General features: G+C 38.5%; 1 protein-coding gene across 9 annotated transcripts in view; it reads right to left on the bottom strand.

Annotated features, from left to right (window-relative positions):
• The window catches only part of CIT (citron rho-interacting serine/threonine kinase), a 69,643-nt gene that overhangs the window by 16,197 nt on the left and 33,722 nt on the right, over window positions 1-19,724 (bottom strand). For all 9 annotated transcript variants that reach the window (XM_069030815.1, XM_069030814.1, XM_069030816.1 and 6 more), the window contains 10 exons: window positions 18,561-18,656; window positions 16,736-16,852; window positions 16,183-16,292; window positions 13,431-13,605; window positions 11,943-12,140; window positions 9,715-9,768; window positions 2,907-3,104; window positions 2,255-2,448; window positions 1,616-1,751; window positions 1,121-1,225 (listed from right to left, as the gene is read on the bottom strand). In XM_069030815.1, coding sequence (XP_068886916.1) covers window positions 1,121-1,225; window positions 1,616-1,751; window positions 2,255-2,448; window positions 2,907-3,104; window positions 9,715-9,768; window positions 11,943-12,140; window positions 13,431-13,605; window positions 16,183-16,292; window positions 16,736-16,852; window positions 18,561-18,656 — 1,383 coding nt within the window. The remainder of the gene's footprint in view (window positions 1-1,120; window positions 1,226-1,615; window positions 1,752-2,254; window positions 2,449-2,906; window positions 3,105-9,714; window positions 9,769-11,942; window positions 12,141-13,430; window positions 13,606-16,182; window positions 16,293-16,735; window positions 16,853-18,560; window positions 18,657-19,724) is intronic.

The raw sequence follows: 19,724 nt of genomic DNA, 5'->3' as shown, positions 1-19,724 counted from the left end.
AAATAAACACACAACTCTTCAAAAGATGGGAAATTACAATATTACAATATTGTAGAAGATTCCTTTCCTTTCAGAATGCATTATGACTAGACAAGCATTTCTGTGTATTTATATTAATCTGTAGCAACACCATTTTCTCAAGCTCTCTGTACAACCACCAGAAGCCATCTCAGTGCTTTGTAAAAATAAATTAAAACGGTAATCTTTACTATAGACCAGGACAGTCCTATGACACATATCACATAAGATAAGGAAAATAATGGCCAGCTGTTTACATCTTCATCTCCAATTAACACCAGAAGAGGGCACATGACAAAATACTCCTAATTCTTTTAGGATTTGCACTTTCTTGATGAGAAAGTCCCTGACTAGGAAAACCATGAACGCTCCTATGTTACACAGCAAGAGCCAGAAATCTTTCCTGGTGATGCATAAAGGAGTGGGTGACCTGTTAGTAGTACCCCAAGAATAAAGGCTTTAATTGCCCTAATTGTCCATAATTACCCCCGAAATCCACCTCTGGAGCCTCTTGCCCCACCACCCAGAACTGGTGGCCTGTATTTAATTACTTCCTGATATGGTGCAGGTGTGTGACCTTGGATCCAACTCCTATGACCCAAATTAATGATGAAAAGAGCTGTGGGAAGTCTCACCTGTGGCCTCCAGGTGTGCATCCTCAGCATGTTGGCTCCAGAGCTGGTTTTAAGCTATGGCCCTTACACTTGGCCTGGTCAGAGCTGTGCCTGAGCACAGACCTGGCCTTGCAGACCTGACCTAAGATGGGCCTCATGGTTAGAGGCTTCCATAATGATCACTGGTACCTTCACCAAATCTTCAGGTACTGTGGTCTGAGCCTGCAGGCTGAAAGGTCCTGTCCTTGCCTGGCATGCTTTCCCCTTTGGCTCCCAGCTCACGTGCCCCTGAGGAGCAGTTCACTTTTACTGCTCCCCCGACATGGCCATACACTTGGCAAAGTTTTAAGTAAAAACAACTCCCTCAACTTGATTAATTTCCCCAGTTATATAGAAGAGAATGATGGATGTGTAACTCTTATTCACACAACCTCCCCTCCTCAAGATGTGGAACCTTCTGAAGTTCTAACATGAATCTCCAAGGTTACCTCCTCCAGAAGCCTCTGCTTGAGCTCCCTTTCTGTCTCAAGCTTCTGCTGTAAACTGCGAGCGTTCATCTCCAGCATGGCATGCTTCTTCTCCAGGTCATTGAGCTGGGAAAGAGGGTCAGAATAACATTGAACACTAACAAATATAGTTCCACAGTCTTAAAATCCAACTTCACCAAGAACATGCTAAAGTAAAATGATACAATTAGCCTTTGGTTGCTGGGGAAAAACCAGCCAAAAGACATTTTGGCTTGTTAAAATGCAGATACCAAGAAGGGTTTCATACCAGGCATCATAGGCTGCTGTCTGCTTTAGTCTTTTTCAAAGAAAATTTGAGGTCTTTGGCTTGAAGATAGAATTCTGTTCTATGCCCTCCAGTCTTTTTAATTTGTCTCTATATCTTGAAAAAAGCTCTCAATGCCACATTTCTAAAAGTAGTATCACTGGAAAAGTATTTCATCTAATTATGAAAGTCTAGGATTGAAAGTTACTTACCTTATCAGAAAGGCTCTCTGCTTTGAGTTTTTGTTCCTTGAGTGCTTGCTGCAGGGCCAGAATCTCTGCCTTGTGTTCCTTGACAGCCAGTTCTACCACCTGGCGAGACTCAGTAATACGCTGATCTGCTCTCACTCTGCATTAAAATGGAAAATAATGTTACCTAACTCCTTTCAGGCTTGACCTCTCCCTAGCAGGCAGTAGCATCAATAACTCTTTCATAGGTTGCCTCAAATTCAAGATGTTTCTTTAGAAAGCCAGACTGTTTGCTGCAACACTTTTATATTATATAACCCTGTTCCTGCCCCTGCTAGAACTACAACCTTAAAAATTTCAAGACCCCACAGGAACAGTCAGGAGCAAAGACTATTTTTCCATAAAATAAAATAGAAGATAATAAATCAAGACATTTTATAAATTACAATTATAAATACCACTCCCATTGAATTGTTCACTTGCACAGAAACAAAAGGAACAATATCAGAGATGACTATTAACTAATAAACCATTTTTAGAACTACCTCACAAGATTTTATATTTAACTCCAACTCCCATGTCCTATGCTAAATATAATTTTTGTACTAGCTTCTATAGAGCATTTTCATAAAAGTTAATAAAAGGGAAGGAAGGGAGAGAGACCTGCTCTGTTTCTCAGTATCCAGCATCCTCTGCAACTCTCTAACTCGACATTCAAACTGGGACTTCTCATCCCCTAGAACATTTCTCCATGCTTCCCACTGGCGCTCTTTCTCCAGGAGTTCATCATTCAGGGCCTCCAAGTCCATTACTTGCTCTTCCAGCATCGTGCATGTTGTCTTCAAGGCCTCCATAGTCTAAAAATAAATCCTCCTATCAATTCTCACATCCCACATCAAGCGTGCACTTTCAGCTTCAGCCTTCCTATTTCAATTACAGTACATGCAAATCAGCGGCAAACAGGAGCTGGGAAATCACAGCCCGTTTACTTCAAGGCTCCCGTACATTCATTTGTGATCGCTGACAATGTCAGGTCAATCTCATTATGAACATTTTGAGATTTCCAGAGTCACAAAATTAAAATGAGTAATTCTAAATTACAATGCCTTCAGAGTGCAAGATTTCTAAATAAAATTGTGTAAAAACATGATGGAAAATACCAAATATTTCCATTCATTCAACTGCCCTGGGAAGGAAGGCTTAAGCGCCACTGCCCCCAGCAGCATCATCATCATATGTTATGAGTTTCCAGATGTAAAAGGAATTTTTGCCAGCTCCCCCAAAAAGCTCCTGACTTAGGCTTAGAGAGCCTTACTTGTTTCTGGCTGGTCAGTTGCATCTCCCTCTCAGTTATCTCTCGGCGGAGATGATCGACTTCACTCCGCAACTGGACAACCTCGTCACTGGCCCCTGAGGCCTCGTCGAGTTGTTTGGACAGGAAGAAATTCTGGTTGTTCAGCTCTGCATTGTCTTCAGTGAGCTGGTTCAGCTGCTCTTCCAAATCTGAAATCACCTAGAAAGAAAAATAAATTACATGTGAGTGAGCACAGGTTTTTGAAAAAGTGTTCTCACACAGAATTACTTATTACCAAGCTTTTACATTCTTTCTAATTTAAACAAAAGCAATATTATAGTGGTAGATATTTGTGCATAGGAATGTGCTTGGATTAGGAGTAGAGTTTTGTGTCTTAGAGAAAATAGCTTTTTTAAAATCTGGTTCAGAGCATAAATATGCTGCAATGTAATTTATTATTTGAGAGACCTATCATAGCTAAAGCACTGGATTGGGAGCCAGGAGTTCTGACTGGATTCTCAGCTCTGCTGCTGACTTACAGTGACCTTTTGCCAAAGCACTTTACCTTTTTTTGCCTCCATCTCCCCTAAGCACAATTAGGCTAATTAGACTCAGAAAGGCTTTCAAAGTGTGGTATTGAAGAAAACAGACCAAGAGGTGCAATGGAGGCAGTGCAACCTGATGGATATCCCTGGGAATTGCTTATATTATTACATGTAACACTAGGTGTAACCAGGAAAGGCAGAAAAATATTAAGAAATGCATTCTATGAAAGTAACAGTGTTACGGATGGCAGCTGGGGATGCATGAGGGAAGAAACCAGTGTGGGAACACAACACGGAAAATCAGTGAAAAGCAAAAACTCAACAAGGTCTTTGCCAAAATGGGAGCATATATTTGTTTAATCAGAAGAGCATTACACTAAACGCTTTAAACCACAGTCCCCTCCAATTTAAAGACAAATATAAACAACAGTGGGCCATTTTCACAGTTGGTTTTTATGAATGAAAGGCCTGAACACTGGGTGGATGAATATGTACCTCATCCTAACTCAAAACCAACATCACCACAAGAGAAGAGAAAGAAACCTCAGTATAATCTTGAAATCAGCTTAATATAAAGAATTTCAGAAACTGGTAAACTCTATACAATTCACATTCAACCCTTAAAAATATGTTCTAGAGGCTCTTTTACCTGGATGTCAAAGAAGAGTGAATAGGATACTTCATTAAATGGGAAAAAATAAAATCTCAGAGCACAGTTGGCCACACATTCAAATTTAAATGTTCCAATTTCCTACACTAGCCAAGGACTTAAATATCTAAAGCAGTAGAGGATAGAGCACATGGCTCTTCTCAGCTCTCTGGAAAGATGACAACCATTTCTTTTTGAAGAATCCGTAACGCATATTTTGGCAGCCTTTTACCATGCCTCTCCTAGAGCTAAATTAACAGTATTTGCTTTTTAAACTGTGAGCAGAAAAAGCCATTACTCCCTGCTGGGTGAAGGGGAGTTCCTGCCACCCATATGTTCAGGGTCAAGTCAAGATGATTCACACTTCAGAACACAACATCTCTAAAGAAATCTGATAATGTATTTGTTTCTGAGCACTCTCACTGCCTTGTTCAAAACACACATTTTGTTCTGCATTGTTTGCATCAAGCTTTCAGAGGGGGCAGCCTGTGTCATAAGGACATTAGTTAGTGCTTATATTGCTACAGAAATAAGAACTTAGATATGTTTATACAAACAAGAAGGAGCAAAAAAACATTTGTTTTTACAGTGTTTTACCTACTGCTCTCACAACAGCTGAGATCTCTACTAACTGCCAGATAAGAAACTCACTTTTTCTTCCACTTGTTTTAATTTTATGTTTAACCACACCATGTATCTAGGCACTTTCAAGATACACTTTACATATTTATGGTTTCTTCCACATCTATTTTATATACTAGTACAAGTAATGTCAATTAAAAAAATACTAAGCTAGTTTTGAAATACAAGAAAGCAGAGATGGGGGAAACACAAAATGGATAAAGTAATATGCAGAGTTAATATGTCCAACTACTTAATTAATTATTAAAACTGGCTGTATTTCAAGTTGACTTTATTCCTTAAGGGCTGGAAGTTACGCTCCCATTTCCTTTTATTCTATGTTCTGAGATTTTGACTTATTTCCCTGAATACAAGTAAAATTAAACCAGATCATATTATATTTCACTGCTATATTTTACCTAGTAGGATATTTCTGGAAAACTTCAGACAAACAACAAAGCAGTTAAAAAAGAAGGGTTCCAGAAGATGTGACATGATCTTTTTCCTTCTTCTAACACTGTATTTACTGACAATTCCAAAACGCCTTGTCTTAAATTCCAAATATATTATAATCTAGATAATGTAATCGAGATTGATAGATTTAATTTATTTTTTAGTAAGAGAAAATTTGTTCCTCTTGGTACAATCTTCCATTTTTCATGGGGAAAGGGGATGCTTGTTAACACATCCAATAGCTATCTACAGCTATCTACAGCTATGTATAACCCAACAGGATTAGAGAGTTTATTAACACTATAAAGCCTAAAGAGTAATAGGTAATACTGACACAGGAAAATGGGATGTGGTGTGATATATATACCTGTCCTGGGGATCAACAAAAAAGAAAACACAGATCAAAAAAAGCCCACATTTATTTGGAAATGTTGTCTTAGGCATACATACAAAAAACCTATACCAGAATCCTGTACCTGGAAAGAGTTAATAGCTTTAGATATTTTTCTTTTCAATTAAGGAAATCCCCAGGCAAAAAAAGCCCCAAAAAACCCAAAACAAACCAACCAACCCTGAGCTATTCTGAGGTAAATGTGAAGTATATTAAATGAAAGTCAGTAAGAAAATACTATTATATCCTTTAGAAACCCATAATATAATTAGAAAAATCTTCACATTTTAAGTTTATAAAATTAACCAAACACTTGAAACCTTGGAAAAGCAATTCTAGACAATCTAGACAGCCACTGTATCACCATTCACAGAGCAACTGGAATTTTCTATTCATGTACATCTTCATCACAAGTAATCCATAAAACAGAGATATCATCTAACTACACAAATTGTTCACTGCACACCACATCTAAGCACACAGCTTATTTTATACTGATGCAGAGGATTGTATCTCATTTTTAAATACTGCAGAGCAACCCAAGCATAGCAGCTCCTCAGGAGAAGGGACCATATCCAGCATAATTCACTCCCCACTGAATAGTCTGAGGGAAGCAAAGTATACCTCTAGTGAGACTGAGCAGATTCACAGCTGTTACCCCGATCCTACAAACCTGTCCAGCCATGGATCAAATAAAGTATCAGAGCAACAAACAATCAGGGCCATGATGATTTGGTTTGCATACCAGACAAAATGCACTAAATTTAATCCACATATGCTCCACATATCAAAACCACAGGCACAATAATGAGGAAAAGGAGAAAATAAAGGGGTTTTACTTATATACTAGCAACTGCAGATTACAAACTTCTCCATACCCTATTCCTTCACAAAGGTGTCTCAGTTCTCAGATGCCATCAACAAACATGCAGAAAGATGCTAGGACACAGCAAGGGCAACTGTTTTGGGATGCTATCAGCAGTGTGTTATTTGGAGTTTAATGTAATTCCAGACTAATAGTTTTGCTCTATCCATTTCCACTCCTCCCCATCCCCACTAATCCTTACCAGAAAGCTACCTGTCAGAAGTAAACAGGAAAAAAGAAAAAGCTGTCTCTGAGCCCCAAATTATTGTGAGGAGGAAGTGAGAGCAGACATAAGACTCCTTTTGTCTTTACCTACTCTCTGAGACAAAGCTTTTCAGGCAGAGAAATCCCAACACTGAGAGGCCCAGGCTCTCAAATAGGGCTGCAGATAGATTGTGTCTCTACCTGTTCCAACAATACAGAACACTTTCCTCCCCTTTCCATAGTCAGACATCTGTGCCTTGAAACACACCTTAAACACAAAAACTCATCACGGTTTATCTTGAGGGACATTAGGAGCTGCAGAGTAGTAGGACACTACCCAGACTGCATTCCTCTCCTTCCCACACCAACCCAGGATTAAAACACCCAGTCCCTGTGTTACTGTCCTAGGTCGCAGAAGATTCAGATGGTGGTTCTCTAGTATTTTACTAAGCTGAGTGTAAAGATTTTATAAGACTCTTTCCTGCTAAATATTTAAAGACTTTACTGCCTGCTTACTGGAAGTTTTCTTTTGGATAATCCTATTATTATTTAGGTAACTTCGTTGTATTTTTAACTTTAAACATGTTGGTGATCTGAGAACAAGCCGTAATTCAGAGGCATCTGGAAACAACTGACAAATGTGTAAATTCTCCTGTTTAAGAACACCTTTTATTTCTAGATCTTTCTTTGATTGCCTGGAAAATACTTGTAACACTCAAATGGAATATATATTTCATAGAATAAATGTAGGGAACTAGTTCTTCTCCCTCACAGATCTGCTGGATGAGCTATCATTGTGCGAAGATTGTGATAAAATACGACTCTGTGTGCCCAGGAGCATGTATGTGTATAGCAGGTACCACAACTTACAACTGTTGTTGTAATTATGTATCCTATTATTTCTTGCACAACTGAGTGACAGAGAAAGCATGAAACAGGAGAACCTAAAAAAATGCCTCCTTGGTCAGAGGCCTCGGAAAAAGGAAGAACAAGTGTGCAATGAGGACACCGGGAAAGCAGACACAACCTTCTCTACAATCAGAAGCTGTGACCTTTGTGAAGCTAGAGAAACAGGAACAATACCAAAGAAAGTAGATTAAGTATTTTTATTTATCTTTTGAAGACCACAAAAGTACAGAAGTAATTCAATTTTTCAATATTTTTTTCCTGTCTAATCTTATTTTCATAATTCTTATGCTGTTTAAGGCTTCTCAATAAAATCAAATAAAAAGTAATTCCCTACCAAAGTTTGCCAGGCTAGTTCAAGGAGTTTGTGTCAGCTTAAAAAGGATCTCTCTTGAGAGCTTCCTGAAAGAATAAATCCGTCCTTTATCATGCTGTATAAGTAGCAGCATATTACAATTATTCCCTTGAAGTGTTGTTGGATTTTAAAAGGAGTGTAAATTCTAATCACCTTCAAGTGGAATCACACGGTCACCAAAAAGCACAGCCTGCATCCTACTGGTACCATCAGATAAAAATTAGTTTGAAACATCTGGTGAAAGCACTGTAATTAGCATTTCTTGACCCTCACTAGAAATAGAAGATTGCCCTGATTTCCTCATTCCTCAGGCAGGATGGACAGCCAGGAGCAGTCATAACACACAACATGAAAGTATCTGTCCATGGTCAATTAAATTATACATGCATTCTCCAGGGCTGGAAAGAGAGTATATAATGAGCATGTATTATTCATTTAGGAACTATTTAATTAATTTCTTATTGATGAGGATGTCTGATCCCACTTATCCCACTGAAGGGCTTACAATGAACAACACTTTTACAAGTCCTTTGAAGCTCTTGACATTCTGGAAATGTTATGGGTCATTCTTCACTGCTGGAGCTTGTTCCCCACACTTGAAGCTGAAGTGTCACTGGATAATGAGTGAACAGAAGCCACAGAGTTTCCACACCTGGTTTTTGCCTGCATGGAGATCACAAAAGTGTTTTCACAGAGAGCTGTCATTCTGAATGAAGGGCAAGATACAGACCAAAAGAAGGTAGCTCTGGATGTAAGATATATGATGATACATAGGGAGCTAAACGTTCAATCTAAGAAAATGAGGAAGCGAACAGAAAGTGAGGTTTCTTGTGTAGGATTTCTTTTAGACAGAGGTTAAAACAGTTTGGAAAGCTCTACTTCCTTACTTCTTCATATGGAGATATTCTATGACCAGAAGAAGTGCCTTGCTTAGTGCTAAAGAGCAAGAGAGGAAAACAGAATGACTCCCATGCTGAGAAGGTATTTTAAAAGATGAAAATTTATACATTAGAGACTTACTTCTACAGTATGAAAAATTACATTTGAGGAAATCACTGGAAGCAGAGAAACAATAAAGATAAAAAGTCCTAGCAATTAAGCCCTGCTTACAGTGTGGGCTAGAGCGAAAAAGCCCAGAATAACTTATAATCACTGCTGACTTAGAGGACTGTGGTCCTTATCCAACACTTGTGTAATTCATGTCACTGGAAGGCAGATACTTTCCACTAGCCACCATAAGCAAGCGTGAAGATAGTGTTAAACTGCAAGAATCCCTCTGGATAGACAAAGCCCTTGGACATCTGTCCTGGACTGATGAAATAAATCTGAAAACCTGTCAAAGATCTCAAACAACAGAAGGTAAAAATTCAGATCCTGGAGTTCTCTCTGCTGTATGTCAATGCATTATTTGGAACCTTAACATTAACACTGTTTGAAGAGACCAGAAAAGTCCTCCTTAAAACCCACTCTGGCCTAGATCTACAATGCAACTCAGGATTTGGACAGGTAGATCTTTTCTTCTTGTGAGCAGAAAGGATCTTCACCTATAGTCATTTTTTGCAGCTGCTACACCATTCTTATTAGCTGCACTGCAATGAGATATTTTAATTTACTTTCTTCTCCAAAAAGAAGAATAATGACAATTTCATGATCAGACTAAAACCTCAAAATTGAGGTTTACCTGAAACCTAAAAGAAATCCAATCCATCCAGCTCCTACTAGCACCTTGAAGCCAAAAGTCCACATTAGGAACCAGTGTCATCAAGGATTAAATGAGGAAATTGTTTGTTTCATTATCCTTAATTTCAAAATAATTCAATGATCTGTATTTAATACTCACTGTGCAGCTATTACGAAGGGCTTCAAATTTACGCTGGATTTCATCTCTATGTGCCTAAAGGAGGTAAGAAGTTAATCATCAATTTTTCATACATTAGAATTTGAATCCAACAGCTGTTGCTAAACAAACTGCAGAACAATCTACTGGCAAGCAAAGTTTCAAGGCAGATGCTGCAGGCTATGAAAGCACCTTGCAGTGGCAAAGAACTGGTTAGCAAAAGTCCCATCCTACTTAATCAAAATACACTTATGCTCCCAACTCTGGAACTGCTTTAGGAAAATGTACAAGCTCAAGAATGGAATTATGTAACAGGTTCCATCTGAAATGGTCAACAGAAGACTTGCTGATCTCATGTTAAGTTTTTACATTCTTGACATTTTAATTTGAGTTGGTTTTACTTCCATATCCAGATTGGTGTTTCATAGAAAATAAATACTACATACAATTTAATGCTTGCAAAGAAAAACTATAATGATGTATAATGCAAGCTACCCCAAACAGCTCTGCCAATCTACCTGAATCCTACCATTAAGCCCCATTTAAGCCTGAGCCTCTCTAAAAAGCAGTGATAAAACATAATGATCAATTCTTTGGAGGACAGCATCCAAAGTACAGAAAAGTTCAAACACTCATTTTAAAGAATGCAGTATTGCATGCACCATTTTATCCCCCAATTTACAAGCAAAGCATGACAAAGCAAAACGTTCTTGTTTCAGCCTCATGGCCTCTCTCAAAATTCAAAGTGATTTAACAAGTGTCTAATGTCATGTGCTATCGGAAAACTAAACAAACGAAAGGTTAGTGCTCAAGCACATCCAGCCACCTTTCTTCATTCAGAACATTTTTCTTAGAGCCAAGAGACTAAACAGGAAAAAAAATGTTCAGCAGAAGTCAAATATGGGAGCTTTAAAGCTATCTTACCACAACAGGCAATGTGAGAAATAAAAGCATGTGAAAAACTCCATGACAGGAATAGTCCCAAGCCCACTGAGCTGGACTGTCGTACAGCAGCTGGTCCAGCACTACCAGTTTGCCCCATTAACTGGAGCAATAACTGAGTGAACACAGGTCACAAATATTCATGTATTTCACTGCTGGGTAAAGATCTCGAGCGCACTGCCAGCCCCTGGCAGTGATATTGGTTGTTATGCAAAGCTTTCAGCTGGGAAGGGACTGCCTCAGTTCTGAGCAAAAGGAACCCAATGCCATTTCTATTCAGTTATTCTTAGGCCTTGATGCTGTTGCTGCACTTGCCCAGCCCGTGCCCACACTTCAGAACTGAGGGAATGGTTCTGCCATTCATCTACCCAAAGCATCAGTACCCATGTCAGCTGAGCCCACCTCCCCTTCCAAAAACCAGCAATGGCAGCAATATTCGGAACAGTTCTTTGATTAAATGTCACCGGAGCACGAATGCACAATTTTCAACACTTTCAAATCACAGGATTTGAAGGCCATTAAAGGCTGCTGCTCAAGGGGGGGTTAGCTGGTAGCTGATCAACCTCTACCCCGTAACCCTGGGAATCTTTTGTGAAGGAAGTATTTCTTAGAATCAAACAGTTTGAAATCATCTTTTTGTGCTCAAGAGACAGCAACCAGCAGCATATAATCTAGAACTCCATTTACAGGAGGTTGGGGTGGAAGAGGGTGGCAGGACTTGAACTTTTTTTTCCTTTCTGTCACTCATACATCTCACCAGACTGCAAAGCAAACATGACAATTTTTAATAAAACAAGCGTTGGAATAAAATTATGTGTTAGAACACTCTCCCTAGCAATTTGGTGGGGTTTTTTTTCCCCTGAATAAGTATCCTCAAAGCAGGGTAACTGATAGGGAAAAAAAAAAAAAAAAATCATCAAAACATTTATGACCATCAAGTACTTTCAAACTCATGAGCTATTATTTAAATAAGCAAATCACAGTTAAACTCCTATAAACAATACCAATTTCGGATGCAACTTTCACCTCAAAACAAAAGTAATAATGCTCCTACAAGACAACAGTCAGTTTTGGCAGCAATGAACCATTACTAGGAAGTATCCATATGGTTAAAGGTAAAATTTGACATTTTAGCTATTCACGCCTCTATCAACAAAAGGCACAATTCATATCCATTTCTAAAAATTAAAAATTAAATCATATAAATTCCTTTAAACCTCTTTATGAAACATGCGCCTACATAATTCTAGTGTGTATCTGCAGCTCACAGGACAAGTTTCAGGGCTCACCGTGAGGGCTTGAATCTCCTCCTCTGCCTCAGCTGTTGTCTCCTCCAGCTCGGTCTTGGCCTCACGGAGCTGGTTCTCCAGGGCTGTCCGTGCAGCCTGCAGCCCAGTGATCTGGGATTCCCGCTCCTGCAGGGTCAGCTGCAGCTCTGTCAGCTGCCTTTTGAGCTCCAGCTTTTGTTCTTCGTGCTCTAGACTGACCTGAAGAAAGACAAAATAGTATCCAAATGTAAGTTACAAACAAAGATATGACAGGCAATGTAGTCTCGTTTCAGAACCCACTTTAGGATGCCATTGCCATGTCTATTCCCAAAATCACATCCTGACAGATTGCTTAAGGCACTGAGAAACGAAGGACACAGCTTTGTCTACTCCGTAAAATCTACTGGGTTTCTTGGGAAAAGCAACCTGGCATTTTGAAACAAGGGCACAAGAATAGTTCCAGTTGTAACTCAAACATATCAAACACTGATATAAAATGTTGAAGTAATTTGTGATGAACTTTCTTCACTAAAACTAAGAGTTTCTAAGGATCTTTATTTGGCATACATTACATACATTTTGCAATTGACTTTCATATTTCATCTTCCCTTCAGATTCCTTTTAAAGAAATCCACCAGCTTATCTGCCTCTGGGTTTACCTGAATGGCTTCTGATGAAGGTTTTCTTGCAGCACGCACAGAGATAAACATGTCACTCCATGGATAAGAAATTAACAACTAGAACAGATCTCAGTGTTCAGAATCAACTCCAAACCTTAGCACCTTCTTCAGGCTCCCTGCTATCCCAAGGGAATCTGTCGGTTGTGCTGGAGATGTGTGACAAGGCTGACAGAAACCTTACAGTCAGCTCTGGCCAAAGAAGGACAAGCTGGTTGTCCAACAACTTTAGCTAAAGGCAAGATTTCAGCCTTAGCTGAAAATTAGTGGACTGACACTGGAGAAGAATTTGTAGATCCAAACTAGTTAATACAAAATTAAAAATGAAAGACAGCTCACAAATCTTTAAAAGTGTATATTTCCATCTTACTGTTAGGCTTTCTTTCCAGAAAACTGAAAATGGTGCATGCATGAAGCAGCAGGTTCTTGTTTTCTTACAGCAATTCTGTTGTGTCCTTTGCTTTCTAAGCTGTAGACTCTAAGGCTACAGGTTATCTGTTTGGTCATTGTACATTGCTGAGCTATTATTCTCTACCCAGACAATTTTATAAGGGTATTGTACCAACAAACATATAAATAGAATTCTGAGAAAGCAAGATGATCTAAAAGCTCAGATTCAGGATGACAAGTCCTTAATACTTACCTTTATCTCCTTTTAATGAGCAATTTAAAATTTTTTTTTAATTACTTGGGAAAAAAAGTAGTTAGACCAAACTAAATTAATACACTTTCAAATACCACTACAACAAGTTACTTCTAGTTCTCACTATAATACGCAAAATGGAATACATTTAAGAAAGTTTGTTGAGAGGGATTAGAGCCATGTTTTCACCTCTCTCAGCCGTGTCTCCAACTCCAGCAAGCGGTTCTTGTCAGTGTGATCTTGGTGACTCATCTTTTCCAATTGTTCTTCTAATTTTCGATTCTGGGCCTCCAACTTTCCAGCTTGTGTTTCCAAGTAGAACTTCTGTTGCCTGAGTTCTGAAATCATCTCCTCTTGGGCTTTCCTGATAGGAGAAATGCACAAGTGACAAACCTGAAATGCCCTTAAGATACGTCCTTCCACTGGGGTGAAGTAAGGAAGAACACAAGTTTCCCGTGAAGTAGAACATTTAAGCTCATGGCTTAAATTCTACATCCCAGCTAAAAATAAAAATACTAGCGTATTCATCAACATATGCCCAGAGCACTAAAATTCTGTATTTGCAAGCTGCACAGACAAATGACTCTTGCACAAGGTAATCTACAATGGTATTTAAGATACAGTTAATTCTTCTCATTTCATCAGTTCCTGTTACATGTTTTTCTATAGGGGAAAAATAAATTCTAGGAGTTGCTTTCTCTCAGTGTATTTCCATGAGATAAGAGGAACCTCATGCTTTAGGATTGGGGGTAGTGTGTTGGGGGTTGTTTTGTTGGGGGCTTTGCAAAGTTGTAATGGACATAGAACTTGGCCTACACTGAAGTGAAGATTTGCTGTCTCTGATCAAAGTCTTAATCCACAAACTGAACAAAAATAATTACTTGTTCTCATAAGAATTTTGAGAGTTGGCAATGATTAATTATTACCATTTGAAATGGACAGCCTCAAAAGAAAAAAATAGGGTCTTTCTGCATTATTTATAGTTCCTGGAATCATGTTATTATGCATTGGAAAATTCTGCCTCATAAAGTGCTTTCTACTAGAAGACTCACAAAGCTCTACATATATTAATGAATTAGTATTTTAAGAAGTTCACTGTGAGAGAAGCTGTTATTAATCCTATCCCAGAGAAATTAAGTGGGTTGCCCAAGATCAAATAGGAAGACTTAACAAAACTAAAAATAGAACTTAAGTCTTCTGACTCACATTTCTGTGCATTGCAAGCAAAACCACCCTTTCACCTCTCTGATTTTTTAATTTACCTCTACAAATTATTGTCAGACAGAACTGTCAAATGGTGTTATTTCATTTCCTACTGTTTACTGGGCTATCTTCTCAGGAACCTGACAATCACTGGTTTCCTCAGATACTGCTGGAACAAAAGCTTGCAGAGCTCCCCTCTCCTCTGAAGGGTTTAATCACTAGCTCTCCTCTTGATGCACACTCAGATTAGCTGCAGCTTTTGTGGGTTCAAAATGCAGTCCAACAACAATTTATACATTTTCAACAGCCCAATTCACAAAATAAGCACAAATTCATTAACTATCTGCATGCATAATTAAGCAATTTTCTTTCAAAATGTTGCTAATTCTGTACTATCCCCTACCAACCCTGTGAAGTTCATCATTTGACAATGTCTCTCAATAATCTATTTTAAATTGCATGTTAAAACATTATTGTATGTTTTTCTTGTTTTCTGTGGGTCTCCAGTTAAGGATACTGCTCCCAGAAGATGCTCCCAGCTCAGCTAAGTCCTTACACTCAGTTCAGCACCCATGACTGAGACACTCAACCTTCCATACACTTCTCAGCTCCACCTTGAGACATTTCTGTTTTATTTTAGACTGAAGGTAAGTTATGGCTTTTGCTGCCTCGATAAACTCCCTGGGTGATTAACAGGAGGTCATCTGGAGCATTAAGCAACACAATTAAATTCCTCAGTTATTTCTGTGAATATTTTTGGCTGCTCAGGCTAAAATAACTTGCACGATATTTGAAACGCAATGAAAATTGGAGCCATTGCATATCTGGAGGCATGATGACCACAGAAAAGGAACAAAACCAAAGCAAGTCTTAGGCAAAATTCGTCCTTATCTGATTCTATTTAATATTATAGGCGAATCTATCCAAGTGCTTCCCACAAAGGCACTACCTGACATTGGATCCAGCAGCTGATGGACACTGAAACCTTTGTGCAGCTAAAACTGGTGAATCTCTGAACTCAGTAAGGACAAATACTGTTTTAGCCCTGCCCTGCAGGATGTATCAAACAATCCATGCTTTTTCCTACACTTGAAGTAGAATACCCCTAAGTCATTTTTGAAGGAAAAACATTGTAAGGATAAGGAATCTCAGCTAAAATCCAAAGAAAAATAAAGTTTGGGCAGACAAAAGGATCTGAATTCAAAAACATGCATAGAAATTCTTGGCTTAAAAATCTAGTGTTCTTCCTTGTCTTCTCATCCATCAAGGCATGATGGAAAGTTTATGAGTGAAAGGTGTTTAAATGTTTTCAATTTCAAAATCATGTGTCAGGGGAACTGAGTAAAATACAAATCTATTAGCAATATTTATGTTTAAAAAAAGGAATGTATGCTTCTCCAGGGGTATTTTAGACATAAAATTATTAGTATTCATTTAACATATTTGGGAAACCTGCATAAATCACCTGCCTTAGGAAATGCTCCAAAGTAAACACTGGAATACAAACCAATTTTCCCAGTCGTGTTCGAGAAAACACAAAATACACAGCAAGCCACAACTGTTTGAAGAACAAAGCGTATTTTTGAAAGCTATCACTGAAAAACAAGCAGGGAGCACAGCAGGCCTGCAAAAAAGAACCAATTTTATACAGCAAATCAGAGAATAATTTCAATTGGAAAAGGCTCTAAGGTCATGCTCCTGAGACCTGTTCAGCAGTGACAGCAGCTCTCATACTTACATGTTCCTTTGGGTAAAGAGGCTGCTATTTGCTGCCAGTTTGTTGGCCTCAGACAATTCCACAATTCTCTGCTCCAGTGACCTGATCTTTGAATCCATTGCATTGATCATCTGAAATACAGCAATGAGCCTTTGAGACTGCACAACACAAGCGGTTACAAAAATAAAGTTTATAAAAAAGGCTGAACTTTTTCCAGAAACAAAAAGAGCTAAAAGAAAACTGATCAAATGGCCAAAATGAGCAACACAGATGCAATTACTGGAGCTATTTGCAACTGCTTTCTACCGCTTTAACATCAGGAAAAAGCAACCATTATATTATCGAGGCACAAAATGAGGGGCATGCAGCAAGCTGCATGGCTTTTTTTAAGGAAATATTCTTGAAGATACCCTGAATTAAAAAAACCATGTCTTTTAAAATTCTCATTAATCAGTGAATTTCCTTCAAAGCAGCTCAGGAGCACTACAGAACCTCAAACAAGATTATCTTGCTTGAAATCAGCCTCAGAAAGCTACTCTTCAAACACTTTGATTTCCAGCTCTACACCACATACCGCCTTCTGTTCAGCCAGGACTTTGCACTTCTCACGTGCTTCTTCTTCGTGTCTTCTGAGCATATTCTCAAGTGCTTCCTTATCTGCAAGATCCTTCTTCATCTGATTTTCCAACACCTAAATGAAGACATTTTTTTTGTCTAAATTTTATCTGTTTCACTGGGCAAAGGGCAAGCACAAAGAAAATCATCAAGATAGGATCAATTACTTACCAAAAAAAATCTGTCTATCTCAAGCAAAATTAAATCCATGATGCAATTGCATGAAATCCATGAAAGTGCTCCAAAAAGAGCACTCTCTCCGCTATCTCTGAAGACTGAATTTAGCAATAGGATTTTAGAGAGATGCGGAGATACTGTAGATTTTTTCATTATTAAGTCATATAAACTGTGTTCAATAACTGTTCCAGCCTAATGCAACAGAAAACACTCCCTACTCCAAAATGTACAGCAGAAGAAATAGGAAAGTGCCCATCCTTTGGCTCCCCTACCAACATGGCTTACAAGTAATTTGTGAGTTCCATAAGTTGGGATGAGAAGGCAACTGACACCCCATGAATTCTTCCAGTCAGAGACAAAAATTTAACAGCAAAGTAAAATACTTCTTTTTGTGGCACAAATAGCGGTCATTAACAGGACTAAAGTAATGAATTGCTACATTTTTCTAGAAATGCATGTTATGTATGTATGACCAGAGTTCTAAATCAGTTGTTAAACTGAAGGTCTCTTCCTTCAAAGACAAGTTTTTCAAAGGCACAACTTCTGGACACCACAGGGTACTTTTTACTTTCCAGTTACAAAAACCCCATGTCCTGGTCTATCCCTTTGAACCTCTTTCACCTGGCTTCCTGATTTCTCCTATTAAACCCTACATTCAAAGGCCCCCATAATATACCAGTTCTCTTTCTTTTTATTCTTTTTCCAATGCCTATCCTCTTTTCCAGTTTTTATATCAACACTTCTTTCTCAACATCTACATCTGATCTTCCTGCTTTCTATCACTCTCCTCTCATTACTGATAACCACATGCTCTGATCTGTCAGCACATCTTACTTCTCTTTTTTCCTTCACATTTCTCCCACAGAAATTTCTTCTCTCCTCCTAAATACTACATCCTCTCACATTTAAGCTAAAATGTAGAATTAAAGTACTAGATAAATGTACGAGATAAAGACTGTTTCTACTAAGAATAATTTGTTCTTAGCAAAGATTCTTACAAAATGCATTTACTGGGTGTCATACTGCAAGTTCTTTAGAAAAATCCTTAGCCAGTGCACATACTCCTATTTGCCAGCTTGTTTTTCCTAATTTTAGATGGTGTCTATTTCTAACTGTTTGTTAATGCTACCCTGGAAAAGACAAAAACAAAGTGGGTGGTTTCTGCGGCTTCTTGGCAGATGTTCCAGCTCCAAGAAGATGGAACTTCAGAAATGGTCTACTATTTTCTGCATTTAAAACTTGCAGGTAGGCTGAGTGAAAACCCAGGGAAAATCAGTGGGAACTGAAAGCTTCTTCAGGGGATGAGATCCAACAGTGTTAACTAAATATTATTTAGTCAGGAGAAGTCAAATTACAACCAACAAATGCCTTCCTGTAGTTCTGGCTTCAAATGCCACCTCTCCTAATCCAGTGCAACAGACAGATAAGGCACAATGGCAGAAAAAATAGGAGAAAACTGATTTAGACTCCACTAAGCTCCCTCAACATTACAGCACTGGTAACAAGAAGGCAACTCACAAGACAAAGCAATCAGAGCCTAAAGGCAACTGTTTTTCCCTGAACTCATTCTACCCACAAAAGCTTGTAGGAACATAAGATATTTTTACTTTGAGTTTCTCCTCATAGAATTGCTCCTTCTGCTTCAGCTGCAACTCCAGATGTTGTGCTGCAATCTGAGCCTCACGGTGCTTTTCCTCCAGCTCCTAAAAGCAGTAAAAATTCATATTCAGACACAAGGAAATGGTAGGTGCTTTGAGTATGTGTTACACAGGTACCAAACATTCATTCTCCTTTTTAAGGCTTCACACTATAAAAATCCCAATTCCAGGATTTTCATGGTAAAAAAAAAAAAAAAAAAAAAAAAAAAAAAAAAAAAAAAAAAAAGGCATTATGAGACCTAAACATTATCAGCTTTAAGTTTGCATATTGCTGCTGACCCACCTACTGCAGAGCAAGAACACTGCTAAGGACAAAGATTTCTACTTCCATAGTAAGAATCTCCATCTCCCAGTAAAATATACCCAAAGATAGGCCAAGGACATTTAGTGAAAACACGTAGTTATAAACATTTTATAGCTGTAGTGGCATCACAGGAAGTTCAGATCTATTTTTAACAAGGTCTCTCACTTGTTTTCTCACTGCAGACCTCAAAAACAGGGTACTGCTGCCTGTGCTTTTCATTCTGCATTCAGAGGGGGAACAGCACTTACTTTGCTGTATTCCTTGGACAAATGTTGTCAGAAATACTATTTATAAATTGCTGCAAAAATGAAAAGTGGAGGATGCAATATATGTGGCAGAACATACCAGAATGTTTCTGGCCTCTTTATTTCACATCAGATAGTTTCATCCATGCACAGTAAGGACTTAAATAATTTGGAGTTCAGCAATTAGCTACTTCTGTCGTCTGACTATATTATTTGGGGTATATCTATAATCACCTTTCAACAGGACACCTCTCAAGAGCCGAGTTTACAACTTTATGCTCATTTATTGTCATATTTGCCATTCCAACAATTTCCTTAGAACAGGAGCAGGTCCAGGTCTGTCATTCCCTACCAGTGGGCCGACTCTTGCATAGACAAGTTCAGGTGCTGAGGTGCATCTAGATCTCCTGTCTGCCCTCATTACTGCATAGCAAAGGAAAATTTCTGACATTTGTGTGTGCTTTTCATAGTGTTTTCATATGCTCTTTCCTGATCTTAATCTTGAAGACATTTCCTGATCTTCCTCATCTCGAAGGCGCTTTTTTGCTACAGTAATTGTAATAG

Source organism: Aphelocoma coerulescens, chromosome 15, assembly GCF_041296385.1.
Source record: "Aphelocoma coerulescens isolate FSJ_1873_10779 chromosome 15, UR_Acoe_1.0, whole genome shotgun sequence".
In the NCBI taxonomy this organism is placed as follows: Eukaryota; Metazoa; Chordata; class Aves; order Passeriformes; family Corvidae; genus Aphelocoma; species Aphelocoma coerulescens.
The sequence above is the reverse complement of the archived record's forward strand: the minus strand, read 5'-3'. Positions and strand labels throughout refer to the sequence as shown.